At 45.1% G+C, this 20,339-nt stretch overlaps 1 protein-coding gene across 1 annotated transcript in view; it reads left to right on the top strand.

Annotated features, from left to right (window-relative positions):
• EHD4 (EH domain containing 4) overlaps positions 1-20,339 on the top strand; it is a 92,448-nt gene that overhangs the window by 15,660 nt on the left and 56,449 nt on the right. Inside the window, exons 2-3 of the mRNA XM_036298308.1 lie at positions 1,646-1,822; positions 16,286-16,383. Coding sequence (XP_036154201.1) covers positions 1,646-1,822; positions 16,286-16,383 — 275 coding nt within the window. The remainder of the gene's footprint in view (positions 1-1,645; positions 1,823-16,285; positions 16,384-20,339) is intronic.

Here is a 20,339-nt window from a genome sequence, read left to right as displayed (position 1 = left end):
TTAAGAATACAGGTTGTTGGTTTTTTTTACTCTTTTAATGAATTTATTGGAGTGACATTGGTTAATAACTTTATATAGGTTTCAGATGTACAATTCTGTAATACATCATCTGTATATTGTGGGTTCACCACCCCAAGTCAAGTCTCCTTCCATCACCGTTTATTCCCCCATACCCTTTTGTACCTCTCCTCACTCCCTTCCCATTACAATTTATATTACATATAATATACAAAATGGGTGTTAATTGTTTATGTTATTGTTAAGGCTTCGGGCCATAATAGTCTATTAGTAGTTAAGTTTTGGGGGAGTCAAAAGTTATACATGAGTTTTCAGTTGCATTGTTCAAGGGTCAACTGTACTCCCTTCCTCATGTTCTTCTTGGTTGCAGAGGAAAGAAGGAGTGGTCTCCCCGCGTCCCCCCCCCCAATATTTTCATAAACACACAGTGTCTTCCTGCGTCATGGAAAGGGAATCTTAGTGGGGAGGGAGGGAAGGACTCTAAGTGTTTTCATCTGAATGAAGTGCTGATGGCGTGGGGAGGGCTTTGTTAGGGCTCATCCAGTTCCCACAGAAAGTAGACTTGCCCCAACCCAACATGTCGTTGAGCCAGTCCTAATGCCCTGTATGTCATCAACTGGTCTCCTCTGCCCACTGAATGAGAATCCTCAATGGCATTTGCTAGGGCCACTGTATACAGTTGTGCAGGTTAAACTACATGAGGGCCACTGGGCAAAGGGGCATGTGGAGGCGGGGGAGGGAAGGCGCATAAAATCAAGCCAGAGTCCTCCTTGCTAAGCTGTGAATCCTGGTCTGGGGCTGTGTCTGCCTAGAGGAAAGGGCGCCTTTTCCCGATTTGCACAAAGGGCTTTCGATGGCCCTGGTGATATCTAATCTGAGTTCCCCTCTTTCACCCCCATCCTCCATAGCAGCCTCTGTTGCTACTGAATTATTTGGAAATGTTCTTCAATAGCTACAACCTTCAGGAGCCCAAGGGAGCTATAAAATGCACAAAGGAGGATGTGCCAGGCTCATAGACTGTCAGTGACAAGGCAGGAGATGGTTCATTATTTCGTTCACTACATGGAGTGCCCTCTGTGGGCAGGCACAGTGATGGGTGCTGGGGCTATGCATCTGGCCACAGGCAGGGCCTGTCTGCAAGGGACAACAAGCAGAGAAGTGCAGTACCCATGGTGAGCACCGTGATGGCCAAGGCACAGGGTGCCGGGCCCACAGAGGAGGTGTCCCCAACCTGCTGGAAGGACAGGGACACTTCCCTAAAGGAGGTGGGCCTGAGCAGGGTCTTCCAGGAGACATAGGAGCTCGCTGGGTACGCTGCTCTGGGTGGTGCCTGTTGCACCAAGAATTGCTGCGCTGAGCAGAGGTGTGTTAGAAGGCCCAGTCAGTCAGCAAGGTGTCTGACCTTGTTCACTGGGCTTCTTACACTGGGGTGGTGGGGGGAGATAGGTCTGTCTATTTTAAGCTTTGAAAAATCATTATTAGCAAAAGAATAAATCATGCTCCTTCATTGGGGCGGAGAGGTATATTTCTAGGTTTTAAATGGTTATGTTAAAAATTGGTAGACCCAGGAAGCTTTCTGATGGTTTGCTTTGTGACAACATACTGTTTCTTTTTCCCCCTCTCCCAGATACTTATTGGAGCAAGATTTCCCTGGCATGAGGATTGGTCCAGAGCCCACCACTGATTCCTTCATCGCTGTGATGTATGGGGAGAACGAGGGCAGCACTCCAGGGAATGCGTTAGTTGTGGACCCCAAAAAGCCATTCCGAAAGCTTGGTCGCTTTGGAAATGCTTTCCTGAATCGGTAAGGACCAGCAAACTGCCACCTTTGGCCAGGTTATTTAAAACTTTCCTTTGAATTCTTGCCAATTACATGTAAAGGTTCAAAAACAGAACTGAACATGTCTGTTCCAAAAGAGAGACATTATAGAGAATATGCTTTTGGTATTCAAATGTTTGAAACTTGCCCTGGCCCAGTAGCTCAGTTGGTTAGGGTGTCGTCCTGATGCTCCAAGATTGCGGGTTCAGGGCACATACAAGAATCAACCAGTGAATGCATAAATAAGTAGAACAACAAATCAATGTTACTCTCTTTCTCGCTCCCTCCTTTCCCCCCCCTCTCTAAAATCAATTTAAAAATATATTTGAAAGATTTTCATAGAAAATGATCATTTCACCTATTCTGGGTGACTTCAGAGAGCAGAACTAAGGCCCAGGATTGGACATTATAAGACCGCACAGCATAAGAAACAAATTTCTAATAGTTTGAGCTGCATAGAATTGCCTTGTGAGGTGTGAGCTCCCCGTCACTGGCTGGAGGGCCACCATTCAGGACGAGTGTGCCGGGGCCTCCTGCGCAGAGCTGAGCCCTGAGGACCCTAAGGTACACCTGACCCCAGATTTGGTCTGTTGATTATTGCAGGACAGGTCACCTCCTCTCCCTGGCTGCCCCTTATGCTTCTCACTCTCATGCTGTGAGCTGCTTCCTTCTTTATTGGAGCAGAGCAGAGGAAATAGAGCCAAAACAACACAGAAAGTTAATTTTTATACATGGGCATTGTTTTATCGATGTGGAGTTGTAGGATAGCCGAAGTACTGTCTTCACTGGAGATGCAGTTATACTACCCGTCACCTTTCACCAGAGTTCCCCTTGAAATGCGTGAGAGGGCAGAGAATAGCCAGCAGGTTCTGCCGGAGGCAGCTCTGCCCTCTCAGATATGATCTGCTCCTACCTTCCCCGCCCCCTCACTCCTCATGGCCACTCCTAGCGGGGGTTTTTTGTTGTGTTTTTTTAACATTCCTCTTTCTTTTTCCCTATAACTCCCCTCTCCCCTCGCCCCCTCTTTTATGAGTTTACTGCTTTAGACTAGTTGGTTTGAGGGAGTGGGCTGTGGGAGGTTCAAGGAAAAGGTGGGAGTCATCCATACCCATTTAGGGAGAGGTGGCACTAGAGCTGACAGACAAGAGACTTGAACTGCACTTCTCCTTTTTAGCTGGTTTTTAAAAATAGGAATGTATCTTCCCAGCAGACTGCTGTCCTCCCAGAGGCTGAGATATCTCATTGCACAACTCCAGGGGGCGCCATTCATGGGGACTGTGGAATGAATGATGTGCCTGGGTGCTGTGCAGTGGCTCTGCCCCCAGTGGTCCAGGCAACCTCCACAGGTGCCTTCTGTGGAAACCTGAACTCTCTAGGGACCCATACTCCCCATTAAGGGCTTTTTTATGCTGCTATGGAGATCAAAGAAAGCATCCAAGTGGCAGGGGAGAGCATGGCAGCAGGATAAATAGAAAGGTGCCGATGCATAGATGGAGCACAGAGAGATGTCATCTTGTTGCTAACAGTGAACTGCAGTTTATTCCTCAACTCCAGAGCGGCTTCTAGTGGGAGAAATAGGGGTCAAGCCCAGGTGGGCAACAACAGAGGGTCTCTCGGGAAGGGGTGGGTAGTAGTAAACCACACTTGAGGGGAAGTGGGACAAGAGCTCCCTGATCTGGGCCTCCCGGGAAGCTGCGGTCATGGGCAAGGCAGTAGCCAGGCTTCCTGTCCCAAGACTGGCCCTGAAAGGAAGTGCAGGGCACAGCACCCTTCCTTCTCTGTGGAAGGCTTCCTGGGGTCCTGTGGTTCCATTACCACTGCACTCAGTCTTACTCTTTTTGCCTGACAAAGGCTTAAAAAAGAAATAAGCTGTGACTTTTTTCAAGTTCCCATTTTGTGAAGTCCATTTTCACAAGAGAAAAACCAGGAAGAGTGGTTTTTGGCTTGTTTAATTTTGGCAGGTGATTTACTTTCCCAACAGATCTCTTTTTCTCAAATCCCAAATATTTATCAGATGAGTATGAAAACAAAGCATTTAGGAAAGATGTTGAATAGCAAGGTGCATTATCTCAGAATTGAAAACTTGCTGAAAATAATCCGTGCATTATATACGCAAATATTAATTAAATTCAGAATACATAGAAAAATAATGGCAAATAATTATATGATATTTATTGTGTCAGATACTGTTCTAACTTTATATTAGCTCTAAATGTCCTCAAAAACCCCTGTGATTAGGTGCTACTATCATCCCTAACATAGAGAGGAAAACTGATGTGTAGAGAGATTGATTTAACCTCTCCAGGGCACTCAGCTAAGTGGCAGTGCTGGGATTGGAACCAAGGCCATCTGGCCCAGAGTCCTGCTAGTGACGTTATACTGAGCTGCCCAATAATATAATGTTTACACTAAGAATCATTGCCTTACTGCCCCCCTATCTGACTTTTAAAGCTGTTCTTAACATAGCCCACCAGCAATGATGAAAATGCTGCTGTTTCAGCCCAGCACTATGTAAGAGAGTCAGCTAGTGTAGGGTGCTCAAATGTGTGTATGTAATTTTAGCATTCCTGTGGGAATATCAGCAGGTTCGGTCTAAAGGCAGGCAAACTTCTGTTTACATAGGATACTTTCTGGGAATGAGGCCAAAATACTATACCACATAGAAGAGACTCATCTGCCTGCTGTGGAGAACTCCATTCCCCCACTGAGCAACCACCAGCCACCCATGGGACAAGTTCCATTGGCCTGGCCCCCTTCTTATAGGGCCTTGGCTTGGGCATCTGCCCCCAGCAGCATCTTTAAAAGAGTTTAGTACTTCCCGTGGTGGTACCAGATGACGCCTGGAGGGTGACACTAGCCTCAAAGCATTAAGCAAACCAGTGGAGCCCGAGTCTCAATCTCCAAGGCCGGTTCTTCAGAAAGTAACAGGGAGTCTACAGTGCATTTTTGAAAAATGAAGACAAATTCCCAAAAGGGCAGCTTCAAATGATAGAAATTCCATACTTGAATGATAAAAGCAGGAGTTGAGCCTAGAACAAAAAGAGTTATATGGAAGCAACTTTACTGTGACATTCTGCAACTTCACTTCCGAGAGGAATTCCACAGGCAGGCTGTCTTGGAGTTGCTCCATGGAAATGTGGTTATTGAGGTTACAGAGTCTGTTATCAGGAGGCAGTTCCACTTCACAGAGGAGGAGATGGACAGACCAAAGCACCCTGAGGCCATGAGCCAGGGAGACAGACACCAGTGTATTTTGGTCAGTTCAACAAGTGTCAGGAATTGGCTTCTGACATTTCCCCTGCAGCTGCTTTTGAATTGGATGTTATGTTTTCCCCTCAGACTCCTTTCTAAAAATATTAGTCTGTTTCTCAGATTCAGACAGCTACAGACATTGTTTTAAATTTAGCATATAGTATAATTTTAAATTGTAGTCTTTCAGAGAACACATTCTTAATCTCATTTACTTCTTCATTGCCTCAATTTCTTTAAAAAATAACTTTAATCATTAGCCTTAGGGATTACATTTTGAAACTTCCTTTTAAACTGAAGGAATCTGAATAGTACTTTTAGTGCACCTGTTATTTTAACCAGGCCTTACGATGGTGATGATAAAAAAAATATTGTCTTACATTTGTGTAATAATTTAGCAATAGTAGAATACATATGAGTATTTTTGGACTTACACTCTTATTTGTTACCTCTATGTTTTTAATTAAAGAGACTTTACTAAATAGACTCTTTTTAGATTATGAGTAGTATATAGTCATTTAGTATCATTGTGAATTTAAAAAAACTAACTTAATACAAGTGTACAGTGTCAGTCCAGGCACATGCTGGTTCCACCAGCTAATTTAGCTGCGGAGATGAAGGGAAATAGACTCTTGCCAAAAATCACTGCTGATTCACCAGCAAAATATACATTTTTTTAAATTTTTTTTTTAATTTGAGGCATTAGTTGATTTTTGTGTGTATGCTATGCTTCATGTTAGGGTACAAAACAAGTCTTCATAAGTTCAAAAAAATTGAAACCATATCAAGCATCTTCTCAGATCACGACGGCACAAAACTAGAAATCAACTACAATAAAAAAATTCAGAAAACATTCAAACACATGGAGGCTAAATAGTATGTTATTAACAATGAATGGGTTACCAATTAGATCAAGGAAGAAATAAAAAACTTCCTGAAAATAAATGAAATTGAATACACAAGAACACAAAATTCTATGGGACACAAAGAAAGCAGTCCTGAGGGAAGTTCATAGCATTACAGGCCTACCTCAAGAAAAAGAAAAAGCTCAAATCCTATATGATAAAAGCCTAATATGCTAAGTGCCTGGTCATCCAGTCATCCGATCAAACAATCGAAGCATAATATACTAATGATATACTGAGGCTGCTCAACTGCTCGCTATGATGTGCACTGACCACCAGGGGGCAGACGCTCTGTCCTGTAAGTTAGCTTGCTGCTGGGGTATGGCCATTTGGGACTGAGCAAGACAGGCGGACATGCCCTGGAGCCCTCCTGCAGCCCCTCCCCCCAGCTGGCCCCGCCCCCAATGGGCCCCCATCGTGGCGGGCCAGCCGGACCCTACTCGTGAACGAATTCGTGCACCAGGCCTCTAGTAAGTGATAAATCCTACAACTAAAAGAAATAGAGAACAACAAGAAAAGCCCCGAAGAAGTAGAAGGAAGGAATAATAAAGATTAGAGCGGAAGCCCTAGCTGATTTGCCTCAGTGGATAGAGTGTCAGCCTGCAGACTGAAGGGTCCTAGGTTCGATTCCAGTCAAGGGCACATGCCCGGGTTTGGGGCTTGATCCCCAGCAGGGGGCATGCAGGAGGCAGCCAATCAATGGTTCTCTTTTATCATTGATATTTCTATTTCTCTCTCCCTCTCCCTTCCTCTCTTAAATCAATAAAAAAATAAAAATAAAAATAGATCGGAGCTGAAATAAATGACACAGACACTAAAAAACAATATAAAAGATCAATGAAACCAAGAACTAGTTCTTTGAAAAGATAAACAAGATTGATGAACCTTTAGTCAGAATCATCAAGAAACAAAGAGAAAGGATCCAAATAAGTAAAATCAGAAATGAAAAAGGCACCAGAGAAATACAAAGGATTGTAAGAGAATACTTTGAACACCTACTAGTATATGCCAACAAACTGGACAACCTGGGACAAATGGACTAATTCCTGAAAACATACAATCTTCCAAAACTCAATCAGGGGAAATCAGAAAACCTGAATAGGCTGATAACAACTAATGAAATTGAAGCAGTAATCAAAAAAATCTCCTAGCAAACAAAAGTGATGGACCTGATAGATTTACAGACAAGTAATACCAAACATTCAAAGAAGAGCTAACACCTGTCCTCCTCAAACTCTTCCAAAAAATTCAAGAGGAGGGAAGACTTCCAAGCTCTTTTTACGAGGCCAGCATTATCCTAATTCCAAAACCAGATAAGAACACTACAAAGAAATAAAATTACAGGCCAATATCCCTGATCAACATAGATGCTAAAATTCTCAACAAAATATTAGCAAATAGGATCCAGCAATACATTAAGAAGATCATACACCATGACCAAGTGGGATTTATTCTGGGGATACAAGGCTGGTTAATATTCGCAAATCAATAAATGTGATACATCACATAAACAAAATGAAGGGTAAAAATCATATCATATCAACAGATGCAGAAAAAGCATTCAACAAAATACAACATTCACTTTTTAAAATATATATATATATTGATTTTTTTACAGAGAGGAAGGGAAAGGGAGAGGGATAGAGAGTCAGAAACATCGATGAGAGAGAAACACCGATCAGCTGCCTCCTGCACACTCCCTACTGGGGATGTGTACACCACCAAGGTAAATGCCCTTGACCAGAATCGAACCTGGACCCTTCAGTCCGCAGGCCGATGCTCTACCCACTGAGCCACACCGGTCAGGGCAGCATTCACTTTTGATAAAAAAAACTCCCAGCAAAGTGGAAATAGCAGAAACACACCTCAACATAATAAAGGCCATATATGATAAACCTGTAGCCAACAATATATTCAATGGGAAAAAACTAAAAGCATTTCCCTTAAGAACAGGAACAAGACAGGGTTGTCTGCTTTCACTGTTCTTATTCAACCTAGTACTAGAAGTCTAGCCACAGTGATCAGACAAGAAGAAGAAATAAAAGGCATCCAAATTGGAAAGGAGGGAGTAAAACTCTCATTACTCACAAATAACATAATATTGTACACAGAAAACTCTAAATATTCCACCAAAAAAACTACTAGATTTAATAAATGAAATTGGCAAAGTAGCAGAATACAAAATTAACATCCAGAAAGCAATGGCATTTTTATGCACCAATAATGAATTCTCAAAAAGAGAAACTAAAAAACCAATCCCATTTACCATTGTAACAAAAATAATAAGATACCTGGGAATAAACTTAATCAAGGAGGTAAAAGACCTATATTCAGAAAACTCTAAGACATTGAAAAAAGAAATAGTGGACTATACAAACAAGTGGAAGCATATACTGTGTTCATGGATTGGGAGCATAACATTAAAATGTGTACTAACCAAGGCAATCTATAGATTCAATGCAATCCCTATTAAAATACCATCGGCATATTTCACAGATCTAGAACATATATTCCAAAAATTTATATGGAACCTAAAAAGACCGTGAATAGCCACAGCAATCTTGAGAAAGAAGAACAAAATTGTAGGGGTCAGAATACCAGATATCAAATTATTCTACAAAGCCATTGTAATTAAAACAGCCTGGTACTGGCACAAAAACAGACATATAGATCAATGAAACAAAACAGAGACTCCAGAAATTGACCCATGCCATTATGGTCAATATTTGACAAAGGAGGCAAGAGCATACAGTGGAATAAAGACAGTCTCTTCAATAAATGGTGTTGGGAAAATTGGATAGTTAAATGAAAAAAAAGAAACTAGACCACCAACTTACACCATACACAAGAATAAACTCAAAATGGATAAAAGACTTAAAAGTAAGTCATGAAACCATAAAAATCCTAGAAGAAAACATAGACAGTAAAATCTCAGACATCTCACATAGCAGAATTTTCTCTGATAACATATCCTAGGGCAAGAGAAACAAAGGAAAAAAACAAATGGGGCTACATTAAACTAAAAAGCTTCTGCACAGAAAAAAAAAATCCTCAAAATGAAAAGGGAACCCACTGAATGGGAGAACATATTTGCCAATGACATCTCTGATAAGAGGCTAATTTCCAAAATATATGAAGAAGTCATGCAATTCAACAAGAGGAAGACAAACAATCAAATTAAAAAATGGGCAAAGGACATACAGATGGCCAATAGGCATATGAAAAAAATGCTCAACATCCCTAATCATCAGAGAGATGCAAGTTAAAACTACAATGAGTTATTCCTTACATCTACCAGAATGGCTACCATCAATAAATCAACAAACAAGTGCTGGTGAGGATGTGGGGAAAAGGGAACCCTAGTACACTGCTGTTGGGAATGCAGACTGGTGCAGCCACTATGGAAAAGAGTATGGAATTTCCTCAAAAAATAAAAAATGGAACTGCTGTTTGATCCAGTGATCCCACTTCTAGGAATATATCCTAAGAATCCCGAAATACCAATCAGAAAGAATATATGCACCCCTATATTCATAGCAACATTATTTAGAAACAGCCCAAGTGCCCACCAGTAGATGAGTGGATAGAAAAGCTGTGCTACACTTATATAATGGAATGCTATGTAGCTGTAAAAGAAGAAGGATCTCTTACCCTTTGAGACAGCATGGATGGACCTGAATATTATTATGCTAAACAAAATAAGCTAGTCAGAGAAAGACAAATATCACATGATCTCACTTATATGTGGAATCTAAGGAACAAAATAAACTGACCAACAAAATAGGTCCAGAGACATCAAAGCATGGAACAGACTGATAGATCTCAGAGGGAAAGGGGGAGGGAAGAGGGAGGGAAAAGGGGGGGAAATAGGGGACATCTGTAATGTCAACAGTAAAAATGAATTTAAAAAAAATTAAACTAAAAATAATAAATATTGCCCAAAACCGGTTTGGCTCAGTGGATGGAGCATCGAACTGTGGACTGAGGGGTCCCGGGTTCGATTCCGGTCAAGGGCATGTGCCTGGGTTGCGGGCACATCCCCAGTGGGAGATGTGCAGGAGGCGGCTGATGGATGTTTCTCTCTCATCAATGTTTCTGGCTCTCTATCTCTCTCCCTTCCTCTCTGTGAAGAATCAATAAAATATATTTTAAAAAAATAAATAAATAAAAAATAAAAATAATAAATAATAAAAACAGACTCAATATAAATATATAGAGTCAGTCCAGACACATGCTGGTTCCACCAGCTAATTTAGCTACAGAGATTATGGGAAGCAGGCTCTTGCCAAGAATCACTCTTGATTCACCATCAAAAGAAATTGTTTTTTAATCTGAGGCATTAGTTGGTCTTTGTGTATGTGCCGTGCTTATCCATGATAAACTTCCTGAAGCTCTTGCCATTAATCTTTAACCTCAGGATCATGGTGGCTCCCAGGTCATGAACCCATTGTTCTTTATTGGCTGCCTGTACAGTCCTGGTGCTGACATTCCAGAAAACCAGCTTTACTGCCTGGGCTCAAGCAGACTTTCCCGGCACTGGCTCTAACTGTCACCTTGCACCCAGCTCCCCTAGTCCCCCATGACAGTGAGACTTGATTTAGAAAAGGACATATTTAGGTTGAACCACATGAAATTACCAATATTCAACCATCTTTTACTTGTAAAAATGGTAATTCATAAGATCTAGGGGTAGGTAACCTTTGGCTTTTTATAGTGTGGATTTAAAATAAATTTCTGCTGGCAATAGAAGGTTAGATCAGACATGTGTGCTGTAGGACCGTATAAAATGATTACAGGTTAGTTGTCAAAATCCTTTTGTATATTGTATGCTATTTACTATGTACTAGTAAATAGGAATTTGTGTAATCTCTCTGGTCCTACTCTTATCAGTAAAGTGAGCTGGTAAAGGAGGTGCTTTTAAATAGCTCCATATGCTCTCCATGGAAGCTTCGGCTTATTTGAACCTAATGACAGCCTGGGAGTTCTCAGAAGTGCTCAGAGACCTACAGGCGGTCACAGGGTGCGTGAGCAAGAAGATGACCAGAGCCTGGATCTCTGCCTCCTGTTTACTGCTCCACCCTGCACCAGTGGGTGGAGAACAAGTCACATGCGGGAGCCTCTTCAATGGGGAGTTCAGGACTAGGGCATGTCACTTCTTTGCTTAGGATGTTGCCGTCTGTGTGATAAAGGCACACGGCTGTGGCTCAAATGCATGAAATGGTAGGAGCAGACTAGTAGTTAACCTGGACTTTGGAGTCAGAACTGCCAGGTTAGCATACCAGCTCGTCACTTATCAGCCATGTGACTTGATAAGTTGTGGTCTGTGCCCCCTCTGTGCCCCAGTCTCCTCAGTAAAATAATACAAAGCCCCACCTCTGAGGTTGTGGTGGGGATTGAGTGAGTTAACTATAGATGTCACTGCACTGTTTGGAAATCAAAAGCAGTATTAAGGTACTGCCTGGTTTTTTTAAAATGTTGATCAGTGAGCCCTGGCTGGTGTGGGTCAGTGGATAGAGCATGGGCCCCACACACTAAAGGGTCTCAGGTTCAATTCCAAGACAAGAGCATGTACCTGGGTTGCAAGTTCAATTCTGATCCTGATCCTGGCTCTGGTCTGGGCATGTGCAAGAGGCAACCAATCGATGTTTCTTTCTCTTCTCTCTCTCTCTTCCTCCCTTTGTCCCTCCATCCTTCCATCCCTTCCACTATCTCTAAAAATCAATGGAAAAAATATCCTCAGGTGAGGATTAACAAATAAATCTATATATATAAAAGCCTAAGCAATCGTTAACGACTGGACAACCAGACAACTGTCCTGTTGCTATGACGTGCACTGACCACCAGGGGACAGACGCTCGATGCAGGAGCTTCCCCCTGGTGGTCAGTGCGCTCCCACAGCCAACCTCCTGCGGCTGGCCAACTTCCTGCAGTCCCTTTCACCAGCCAGCTGGCCCCAATTGGCTACCCAACCTCCCGTGGTCCCTCCACCCAGCCAGCCTGCCCTGATTGGCCCTGATTGAGACATTGGCTCCAATCAGCCCCAATCACCGACCAGGCCAAGGGACCCCACCTGTGCACGAATTCGTGCACCAGGCCTCTAGTAAAATAATAAAACGTTGATCAATGAATTGGAATGTTAATGTTTGGAAACAATTTTAAGAACTCTAATCCTTTTACCCCCTTATTCAGCTGGCCTAAGACTTAGAACCCTGACCATCCCTTTAACCCACTGGCTTTCTGTTTCCCCTGAGTCTTTCTTGGTTGTGGGGGTGACAGGTAATAGGAGTCCAGAGTAGGGCTTGGCCCCCTCCTGCCACCCTTTTATCATAAATAAAATGTATCAGGTCAGCCCTGGGTGAGGGAAACACTTTATCAAAGCTTATGTGAGTCTCCTGGGCTGAACTAGCACATGTCTGCATATTTCATATGAAATATGAAAGGATACACTTCAAAGCAAGGAGTGGATATACTTCATGTTAGTCACTCCACCAAGGAGCAGGAAGTCCATCCTGGGACAGCAAATCTGTGCTTGGAAACATTTCAGCAGACACATGAGCAGGGAGGCCTGAGCCATGGCTGATGATGCCCTACTCAACACACAGCCTTGCTTTTCATCTTCTTCTCCTTAGAGCAGTGGTTCTCAACCTTGGCTGCACATTAGAATCACCTTGGAATCTTTTTAAAATCCTGATTTCTGGGCCTCATCCTCCGGAATTTAAATCAGGAGTTTAAAAAGATTCCCAGGTGATTCTAATGTGCAGCCAAGGTTGAGAACTACAGTGGGGCCTTGACTTACGAGTTTAATTCGTTCCGAGACCGAGCTTATTAAGGAGCTCGTTAAGGAGCTCGTTAACTCAAATTACTCTGTCAACTCAATGCAAAAAATCGGCTGAGAGACAGCTGGTGTCTCAAAATACCCGTTAGTCAGGACACTCGTAAGTCAAGGCCCCACTGTACTGCTCTAAGGGTTAGAACCACACACACGTTTTCTTAAATAACTGTAATCAGAAAAAAACCCTAATGCAGTGGTTCTCAACCTTGGCTGCACATTAGAATCACCCAGGAATCTTTAAAATCCTGATTTCTGCCGTAACCGGTTTGGCTCAGTGGATAGAGCGTCGGCCTGTGGACTGAAAGGTCCCAGGTTCGATTCCGGTCAAGGGCATGTACCTTGGTTGCAGGCATATCCCCAGTGTGGGGTGTGCAGGAGGCAGCTGGTCGATGTGTCTCTCTCATCGATGTTTCTGACTTTCTATCCCTCTCCCTTCCTCTCTGTAAAAAATCAATAAAATATAAAAAATAAAAAATAAAAAAAAAATAAAATCCTGATTTCTGGGCCTCATCCTCTGGAAATTCTGTTTCTTTGTTATGGGGTGGGGCCACAACATTAGTAACAAAGAAACAGAATTTCCGGAGGATGAGGCCCAGAAATCAGGATTTTAAAAAGATTCCTAGGTGAGTCTAATGTGCAGCCAAGGTTGAGAACCACTGCCTTAGAGTATGAGTCTCCCCCGACAAAGGATCTAAAAGCTGACTTGTGTTCTGTGCTCTCTTCCCCCCAACCCCTCTAATCCCCACCTCCCCACCCCCCATATACTCTTTCTTCTGTGGAGTAGAGACCAGATTTGGACACAATCCCAACTACCCCTCTCTGGGTGCCTCTGGAGAGCTCCTTTTTCTTTTCCTCCCCCCTCTTCCTTCTCTCCCTTCCTCCTTGAATTGGAATGTTTCCATCTTTTCCTCTTCTCCTTCCCGCTCTCCTCAAGGTCCTTGTCTTCCCTCCTCTCCCTCTCCCACTCCCTGCTTCCCTTCCTCTTCCTTTCTCTCTCCCTCCCCCCTCTTTCCCCTCCTCCTTTTTTCTGCAGTTACCCCTCCTGGCCCATGATTGCTGTGTGGTAACGTCACTATATCTGACTGCATCTTATTTCGCGGCTCATACATTTTGCCTCTGCAGATGCATCAGGAGCCAAGGGAGTTGTTGAAACGTTGTCGCTTGGCACATGAGGGAATGGACAGTTTGTGAATGTTTTAGTCCCTCTGTTAACTTTACAGTAGAATCCAGGGATTTTGTGTTTCGGAAATACTGATATTAAGTGGTTTTGGGGAAAAGGTCAGCCTCTCCCAGGAGTGCTTTTCCACATATGGGCACTTTTTCCAGATTGCCAGCTGCCTCCAGCCACCTCCTAGAAAGGACGGGACTGTGATAAGAGTCTGAATCACAGCCGACAAGAAATGTGGCCCAACACAGCTGTGCTCAGAACTCTGTCCTCCCCAACGCTAGGGCACTGAACGTGGCTTTCTTATTCTGTGAACCTACAAAGGCTGCTCGGGGATCCCTGTGCACTCATTCTCACAGATCTCGCCAAGTGGTGGCAGTAGGGTTTACGTAAAGGGCAGGAGGGGCAGGAAAAATCAGAAATGAGGGGCTTCTCTTAAATTAACTTGACTTTTTATTTTTCACCTTATAGGGTTTTTAACATTATGGGTTGAGTTCTACTCAACTGACATCAGAACATTAGGCTGCACTCCAGCCAGCCATGCATTCGTGGCATGACCTCCAAATGCCATAACTGCTTTGTGCTTCAGCGTTTCTAGCTACAGAATGCTCGTAATGTCTTTCCTACATCATCTCAGGCTGACTTTAAAATCTAGGAAAGAATGTATGACAAACTTGTCCTGAGCACCTTCAAAGAAAGTTATTTTGAAAGGTCAGTAGTTACAGCAAAAGCTCAGGGCTGCCCACCCCTGCCCGCCCGGCCACACCCCAGCCTGCCCTCTGTGCCGTCCACCAGTGCATGGTAAGGCTGGGCAGGCCTCCCTGTCCTGCATTCCCCGAATATTTACTTTCTGAGTAATCCCACCAGTTCCACTGAATGGAAGAATTGAGCTTTCACCAAGGGTTTCAAGCTTTCTGCCCACACAGATACAGAAGTTAGCACTGACAATATAGACAAAGGAGAGCCTTCCTGTCCCTGTACCGTTTCCACCTGAAAACATACCCAGTGCTAAAAGAGATCCCTCTTGGGCCCGGCTGAAGTAGCTCAGTGGTTGAGTGTCGACCTATGAACCAGGAGGTCACTGTTCAATTCCCGGTCGGGGCACATGCCTGGGTGGTAGGCTCGATACCCAGTGGGGTGCATGCAGGAGGCAGCCGATCAATGATTCTGTCATCGTTGATGTCTCAATCTCTTTCTCCCTCTCCCTTCCTCGCTGAAATTTTTATGTATGTATGTATGTATGTATGTATGTATTTATTTATTTATTTATTTATTTTAAAGAGATTCCCCTCGGGCTCTGTCACCTGGGGTGGAGGGAACACAGCCTTTCCCTCTAGTACTCTAGAGTTAGACAGTGTTAGAGCTAAAAAGACTCACCCGCCCTGGTCCAGGTGTCTCCAATTACCCATGAGGAAACTGAGTCCCAGAGGGCTGAAGTCCTTGTCCAGAGTCCCACAGGAATTTATTGGCAGCGGCTGAGCTGAACCTGAACCCAGGTCTGCTGACCCCGGCCACAGTTTTCCTGCCACTCCACTCTACTTCCATGAGGCCTACTTCAGGACAGCAGACTAGAACCATAGGAGGGAGAGCAGAAGGAGAAGGAATGGAAGTGACGGACAAGGAAGGAGGCTTGGAGAAGCTTGGCCAGGTCCCTCCCCAACCCTGCCCTCCATGTGCTTATAGGGTACTCCTAGGACTCAAACACCTGGAGGATTTGGGGGGTTGCCCACAGGTGCCTGCCCCATCCTGAGCCTGAAGCCATAGCAAGTGTCAGGCTGGGTGCTGAGTCCCTAGGCATCACATAGTGAAAACAGACCCCAGTACTTCTGAGGTCACTTTAGGGGGATCGGGCAGGGCCTGGCAGGAGCTCGGCATGCTCCAGCCCAGTGGGGCCTGGGATTCCCCTGGGTGAGAAGATCCGGATGCCTGACCAAGGAGCAGCCTGAAGAGGTGCAGGTGAGGCTAGCAGGCTTTGGGTTAAGGCCCAGCTCTGAGTAACTCTGAGCAAGTTACTTAACCTAACCTCTCTGAGGTTAAGAGTAATTTTTTCCTCCTGAGGTTAATATGAGGAGCAAATGAGATGATGTAAAATATCTAAGTGTTCAATAAATGTTGGTAAAAATCAAAGTGAACAGTAAGGAGTCTGGTAGCAGATAGCCCCAATGGAGGTCCCATCAGTCCCCTGCAAGCCCCACTTCACAGCAGATGATGTCAGCAGCCCAGAAAGGCCAAGGAGCTCCGTCGTTGGCACACTCTGCAGTGCCGTTCTGATCCCACCTTTGATCTCTTTCTTCCAGATTCATGTGCTCCCAGCTGCCCAATCAGGTCCTGAAGAGCATCAGCATCATCGACAGCCCGGGCATCCTGTCTGGGGAGAAGCAGCGCATCAGCCGAGGTCAGTGCCCTTGCCCGCCCCGCCCCACCCAGTGCTGGCCGAGGCGCTCTCTGCTGCTGGCAGAGGATTTCCATTCCTAGTGTATTCTCCCCATGCTCCAGGACCCCCAACGTCCCTGAGCAGCCCAAGGTCCCGAGCTGAAGGGGCCCCAAGAAATAACCAAGGAGTCTGGCTAACCAATCATAAGCAGGCAAGCTAATGACAGCAGCAGGGCAGGGGGGCTTCCCAGCTGCTCTCTCTCCCTCCCCCATTGGCACATATTCCACCCAGTTGCCCCCTCGGCATCCTTGCCTTGAGTAAGTGTTTTCTGGTATGTACTTGGTGCCAGACACTGTCCTGTGATTGGGAGTGCGGAAAGCAGGTGCAGTTTCTGCCTTCGAAGAGTTTATGTTCTGTTGAGGAAGACAGACGTTAATTCAGTTTTTACAAAGTAAATGGAAAATGTGAGCTGGGATAAGCACTCAGAGATGGGGGCTGTATATCAGGTATAAGGGGACCTGGCCTGGCTGTGGGATGCTGGTAAAGGCTCCCCAGAGGACGTGCATTTGAGCCAGAATCTGGAGGATGCCCAGGAATTACCTGAGGGCAGCTGGCGTGGGAAGGAGAGACTGGCTGACTGGTATTCAGAGGAGACTGGGGAAGAATAGAAAATGACTGAAGAACAGTGATGTTTGGGCGTCTTCAGCCTTCCGGAAACAAGGCTGAGGCAGTGACTGTTTCCAGACCCTTGCATTGTGGCTAAACAGATGGGCCTGGTCGCTCTCCCACCCTCTTGGAGAAAGGGGGTATCCGGGCAGACCAGAGGACACAGTTTACTTAGAGAAAGGAAATTCCTGACTGGGAGGACACCTTGATGGACTCCTATGACCACAAAGATAGGTCAAGTTCCCTTCATCCTGGCCTGGCAAGTACATACCAGAAAAGGCTTTGCTGGGAAGGAGAAGACGAGCTGATGAATTGCTGCTATCACTTTTCACTTCACCACCCCTTGAACAGCAAGTCAGTGGAATTCTGTTGAGAGTGCTGGCATGCTGAAGTTGAGCAGTGACCTGTCTGGGGTCGTGGTCATGGGTCACGGCCACACAGTGAACTCCCTCAGTGCTCCTGAACAGAATGTAGTTACAGAGGCCACAAGAGCTAACAGGCAAGAGCCCCAATGCAGTAAACAACGGGCTTCCTTGGTCTGCATGCCCTTCTTTCCCAGCATTTCTGGGGTGCTGACCGCAGCCGCCATGGGCTCACCGAGCGCTCGCTCGGGCTGCCTGGCTGTGCCTTCACCGCCCAGGTCAGGGACTCGTGGGCCATTAAACGTTACACTTACAGCAAAAGTCAGGTTGATACTATTCTTCTCTCGTAACCATCTTTGTTGGTTTTATTTTCTGTTATAAAAGTAATCTTTATTGTAAAGGATTCAAATAATGAGTAGGATGTACAAAAATCTCCCTCTGTCACAAATAACAATGGTCAATGATTTTCTCTGGCTCCTTGGAGACTTTTTTCTATGCATATACAACACATTACTTTGAACAGAAATGTGATTAGTATGCATGTTTTCTACAGCATGCTTTTTGCCATAACAGTCTGTCGCAGACATCATTCCATGCCAGTGTATTCAAATTATTTTATTCCACTTAATAGCTGCTTAGTCTCCATCAGAGAGAGGAAACATAGTTTATTTAACCAACTTGTGGATATTGTGGTGGATAATAATTTCACTCTTACAAATAGTGTTATAGATCGGCATCTTTTGTGTATCTATTTAAAAAATCTTTATTGTTGAAAGTATTACATATGTCCCCTTTCTTCCCCCATTGGCCCCTTCTGCCCCTCCCTCCTGATCTCTTTTGTGTATTTTACACCTCAGTGCCAATAGACTCTTCTTAAAGAGCCAGTTTAGGACCATTAACTGGCCCCATGCAAGTTGCTCTGCAGATAAAATGTTTTGTTTTAAAAGGAAAATAAAGTAAACTCATGTTCCAGAGCTTTTCCCAGCTGCCCACGGCACACTGCTTCTGCATGTCTGACCAACGTTACTGAGAAGCAAAGGGTTGCTGGTAATAAATCTCTCTCTTTACCTCTAAGTTTTAAGACCCAGATTGTAGTTTCTACCTTATCCTCTTCTTTTCATTGGTAGGTAGGCCTTTGGCCAATTCTGATCACCCATATTCTTCAGGATTTCTCCTTCTCTTAGTAATTGTGTCTTTCAAACTGTAGCTCCTGTTTGTAGCATGGCAGGACGCTTTCAGAGTGCTTTGAAGATCAGTCCTTTTTGCCACTTTATAATAATCTGACTCACATCCTGGTCTGGCTTACTGTGACATGTGCTTACACACATCCTATGCACAGAAATAGCACTTCCAGCCAGTCGGCTGGTCCCTGCCGCCCTGACAGGCAGAGCAGCTGGTGAGGACGGACCGAGAGCTGCAGATAGTGTCAGCACTACGCATGGGGCCAGCGCTCCCCAGCTAGAGTATCTTACCATGTTTGGGCACCGTTGGTGGTTGGAGTCACTCAGCTGACAGTTCCAACACATTAATCCCAAAGAACATATGCTATTTTAAAGCTGCTTCTGCTTAAACTATTGCAAATGGTGCTACATTCTCACACACACTCGTGTATCTACTTGCATCTCTCAGCTTCCTAAATCACAGCACCACCTTCGTCGGTCATGTATGTCAACATGGGGTGAGGTAGGAGGTGCAGAACATTTGAAACATCTGCATCGACTTAATCAGTGGAGCTGTGCCTCCCCTGTGGTGTTTCGTCTGTGAAAGAGGAGAGGTAACCGCTGCTGTGTCTTCTGTTTGTCCGTGCAGTTGATGTGTTAACCCTCAACAAGGGGTCTCATCACGGAGGCCCCTCTTGCACATTGAAGGCTTCTCCTTGAGGTGTGTATCCATGATAGTGGTATGAGAATGGCCACCGTGTACTGAGCTGTGTCTACACTGTGCCAATTGTTTAGGATTTCTATCTACGTTACACACAATCATGCACACACACAAGCTGAGCCCTGGCCCAGGAAACCCTTCTCGCCCTCACTTCCCCTGGAAAGCAGAGCCTCCCAACGATCCTGAGAATTCTCTCCCCAGCTGCTGGGCAGACGGGAGGTGGAGCTTGACATGGGGAGAATGGGCAGAGTAAAAACTGTTGAGAAAGTGCCACTTTCAGAGAACAGGCTCCGAGGATGAGCGCTTCAGGCAGTGCTGACGGCAAAGCTGCGGTGTGGGCCCAGCCCTTCCTCTGGCCTGCAGGGGTGTGCAGTCCTGGCAGAGAGCGTGCTGGACAGACAGTGCAGCTGCAGGAGGAGGTGGCGAGTGTGTGGTGACTGCTGCACGTCCGCTAGGAGGACCTATGGACTGCACCACACCCAGAGGTCTCCCCATCAGCACAGAACAGCACAGACGGCAGGCGGCGTGGTGGTGCATTGTGCTGCTTTGCTGGGGGTCAGATGGGGAACAAGGGGCCTGACAGGAGCTGGCATTACATCATCACCAGCAGCATTCAGGTACCTCCCAGGCATTGCCCAGGTGCCCAGAGCTCTGCAGAGAAGATGGCCTAGTGAGGGTGTGTCTCCAGGAAGGAGTCCTGATGCCTTAGTAGTGAGCACAAGATGGAGACTCTCAACCTGGGGTTCAGTTGCGCATCTCACCTCACCTGTGGCTCATTCTTCCTTGTTCAGTCTTCTCTCTCGTGACATCATAAGCCTAGTCCTCCCCGCCCCCCTTTTTTTGTGCTGAGTAGAGGGGGCAAGTGGGACTACAAGGAGGACATGGTGTTTTGCAGACATTGCTCTTCCCTAGGCCAAAGCTGTAGGTGACAAGAAGAAACACTTGATATTTCTATACAATAGTTCAAATTTCACGGTGTTAGGTTTGAAGTGAAATCACTTTTATGTGAGAAATGGCCTTTACGGATCAGAATGTGTCTAAGCACTGCCTTCTCATCAGCAGAATCTT

This window comes from Myotis myotis, unplaced genomic scaffold, assembly GCF_014108235.1.
Source record: "Myotis myotis isolate mMyoMyo1 unplaced genomic scaffold, mMyoMyo1.p scaffold_m19_p_1, whole genome shotgun sequence".
Classification (NCBI taxonomy): domain Eukaryota; kingdom Metazoa; phylum Chordata; class Mammalia; order Chiroptera; family Vespertilionidae; genus Myotis; species Myotis myotis.
The sequence above is the reverse complement of the archived record's forward strand: the minus strand, read 5'-3'. Positions and strand labels throughout refer to the sequence as shown.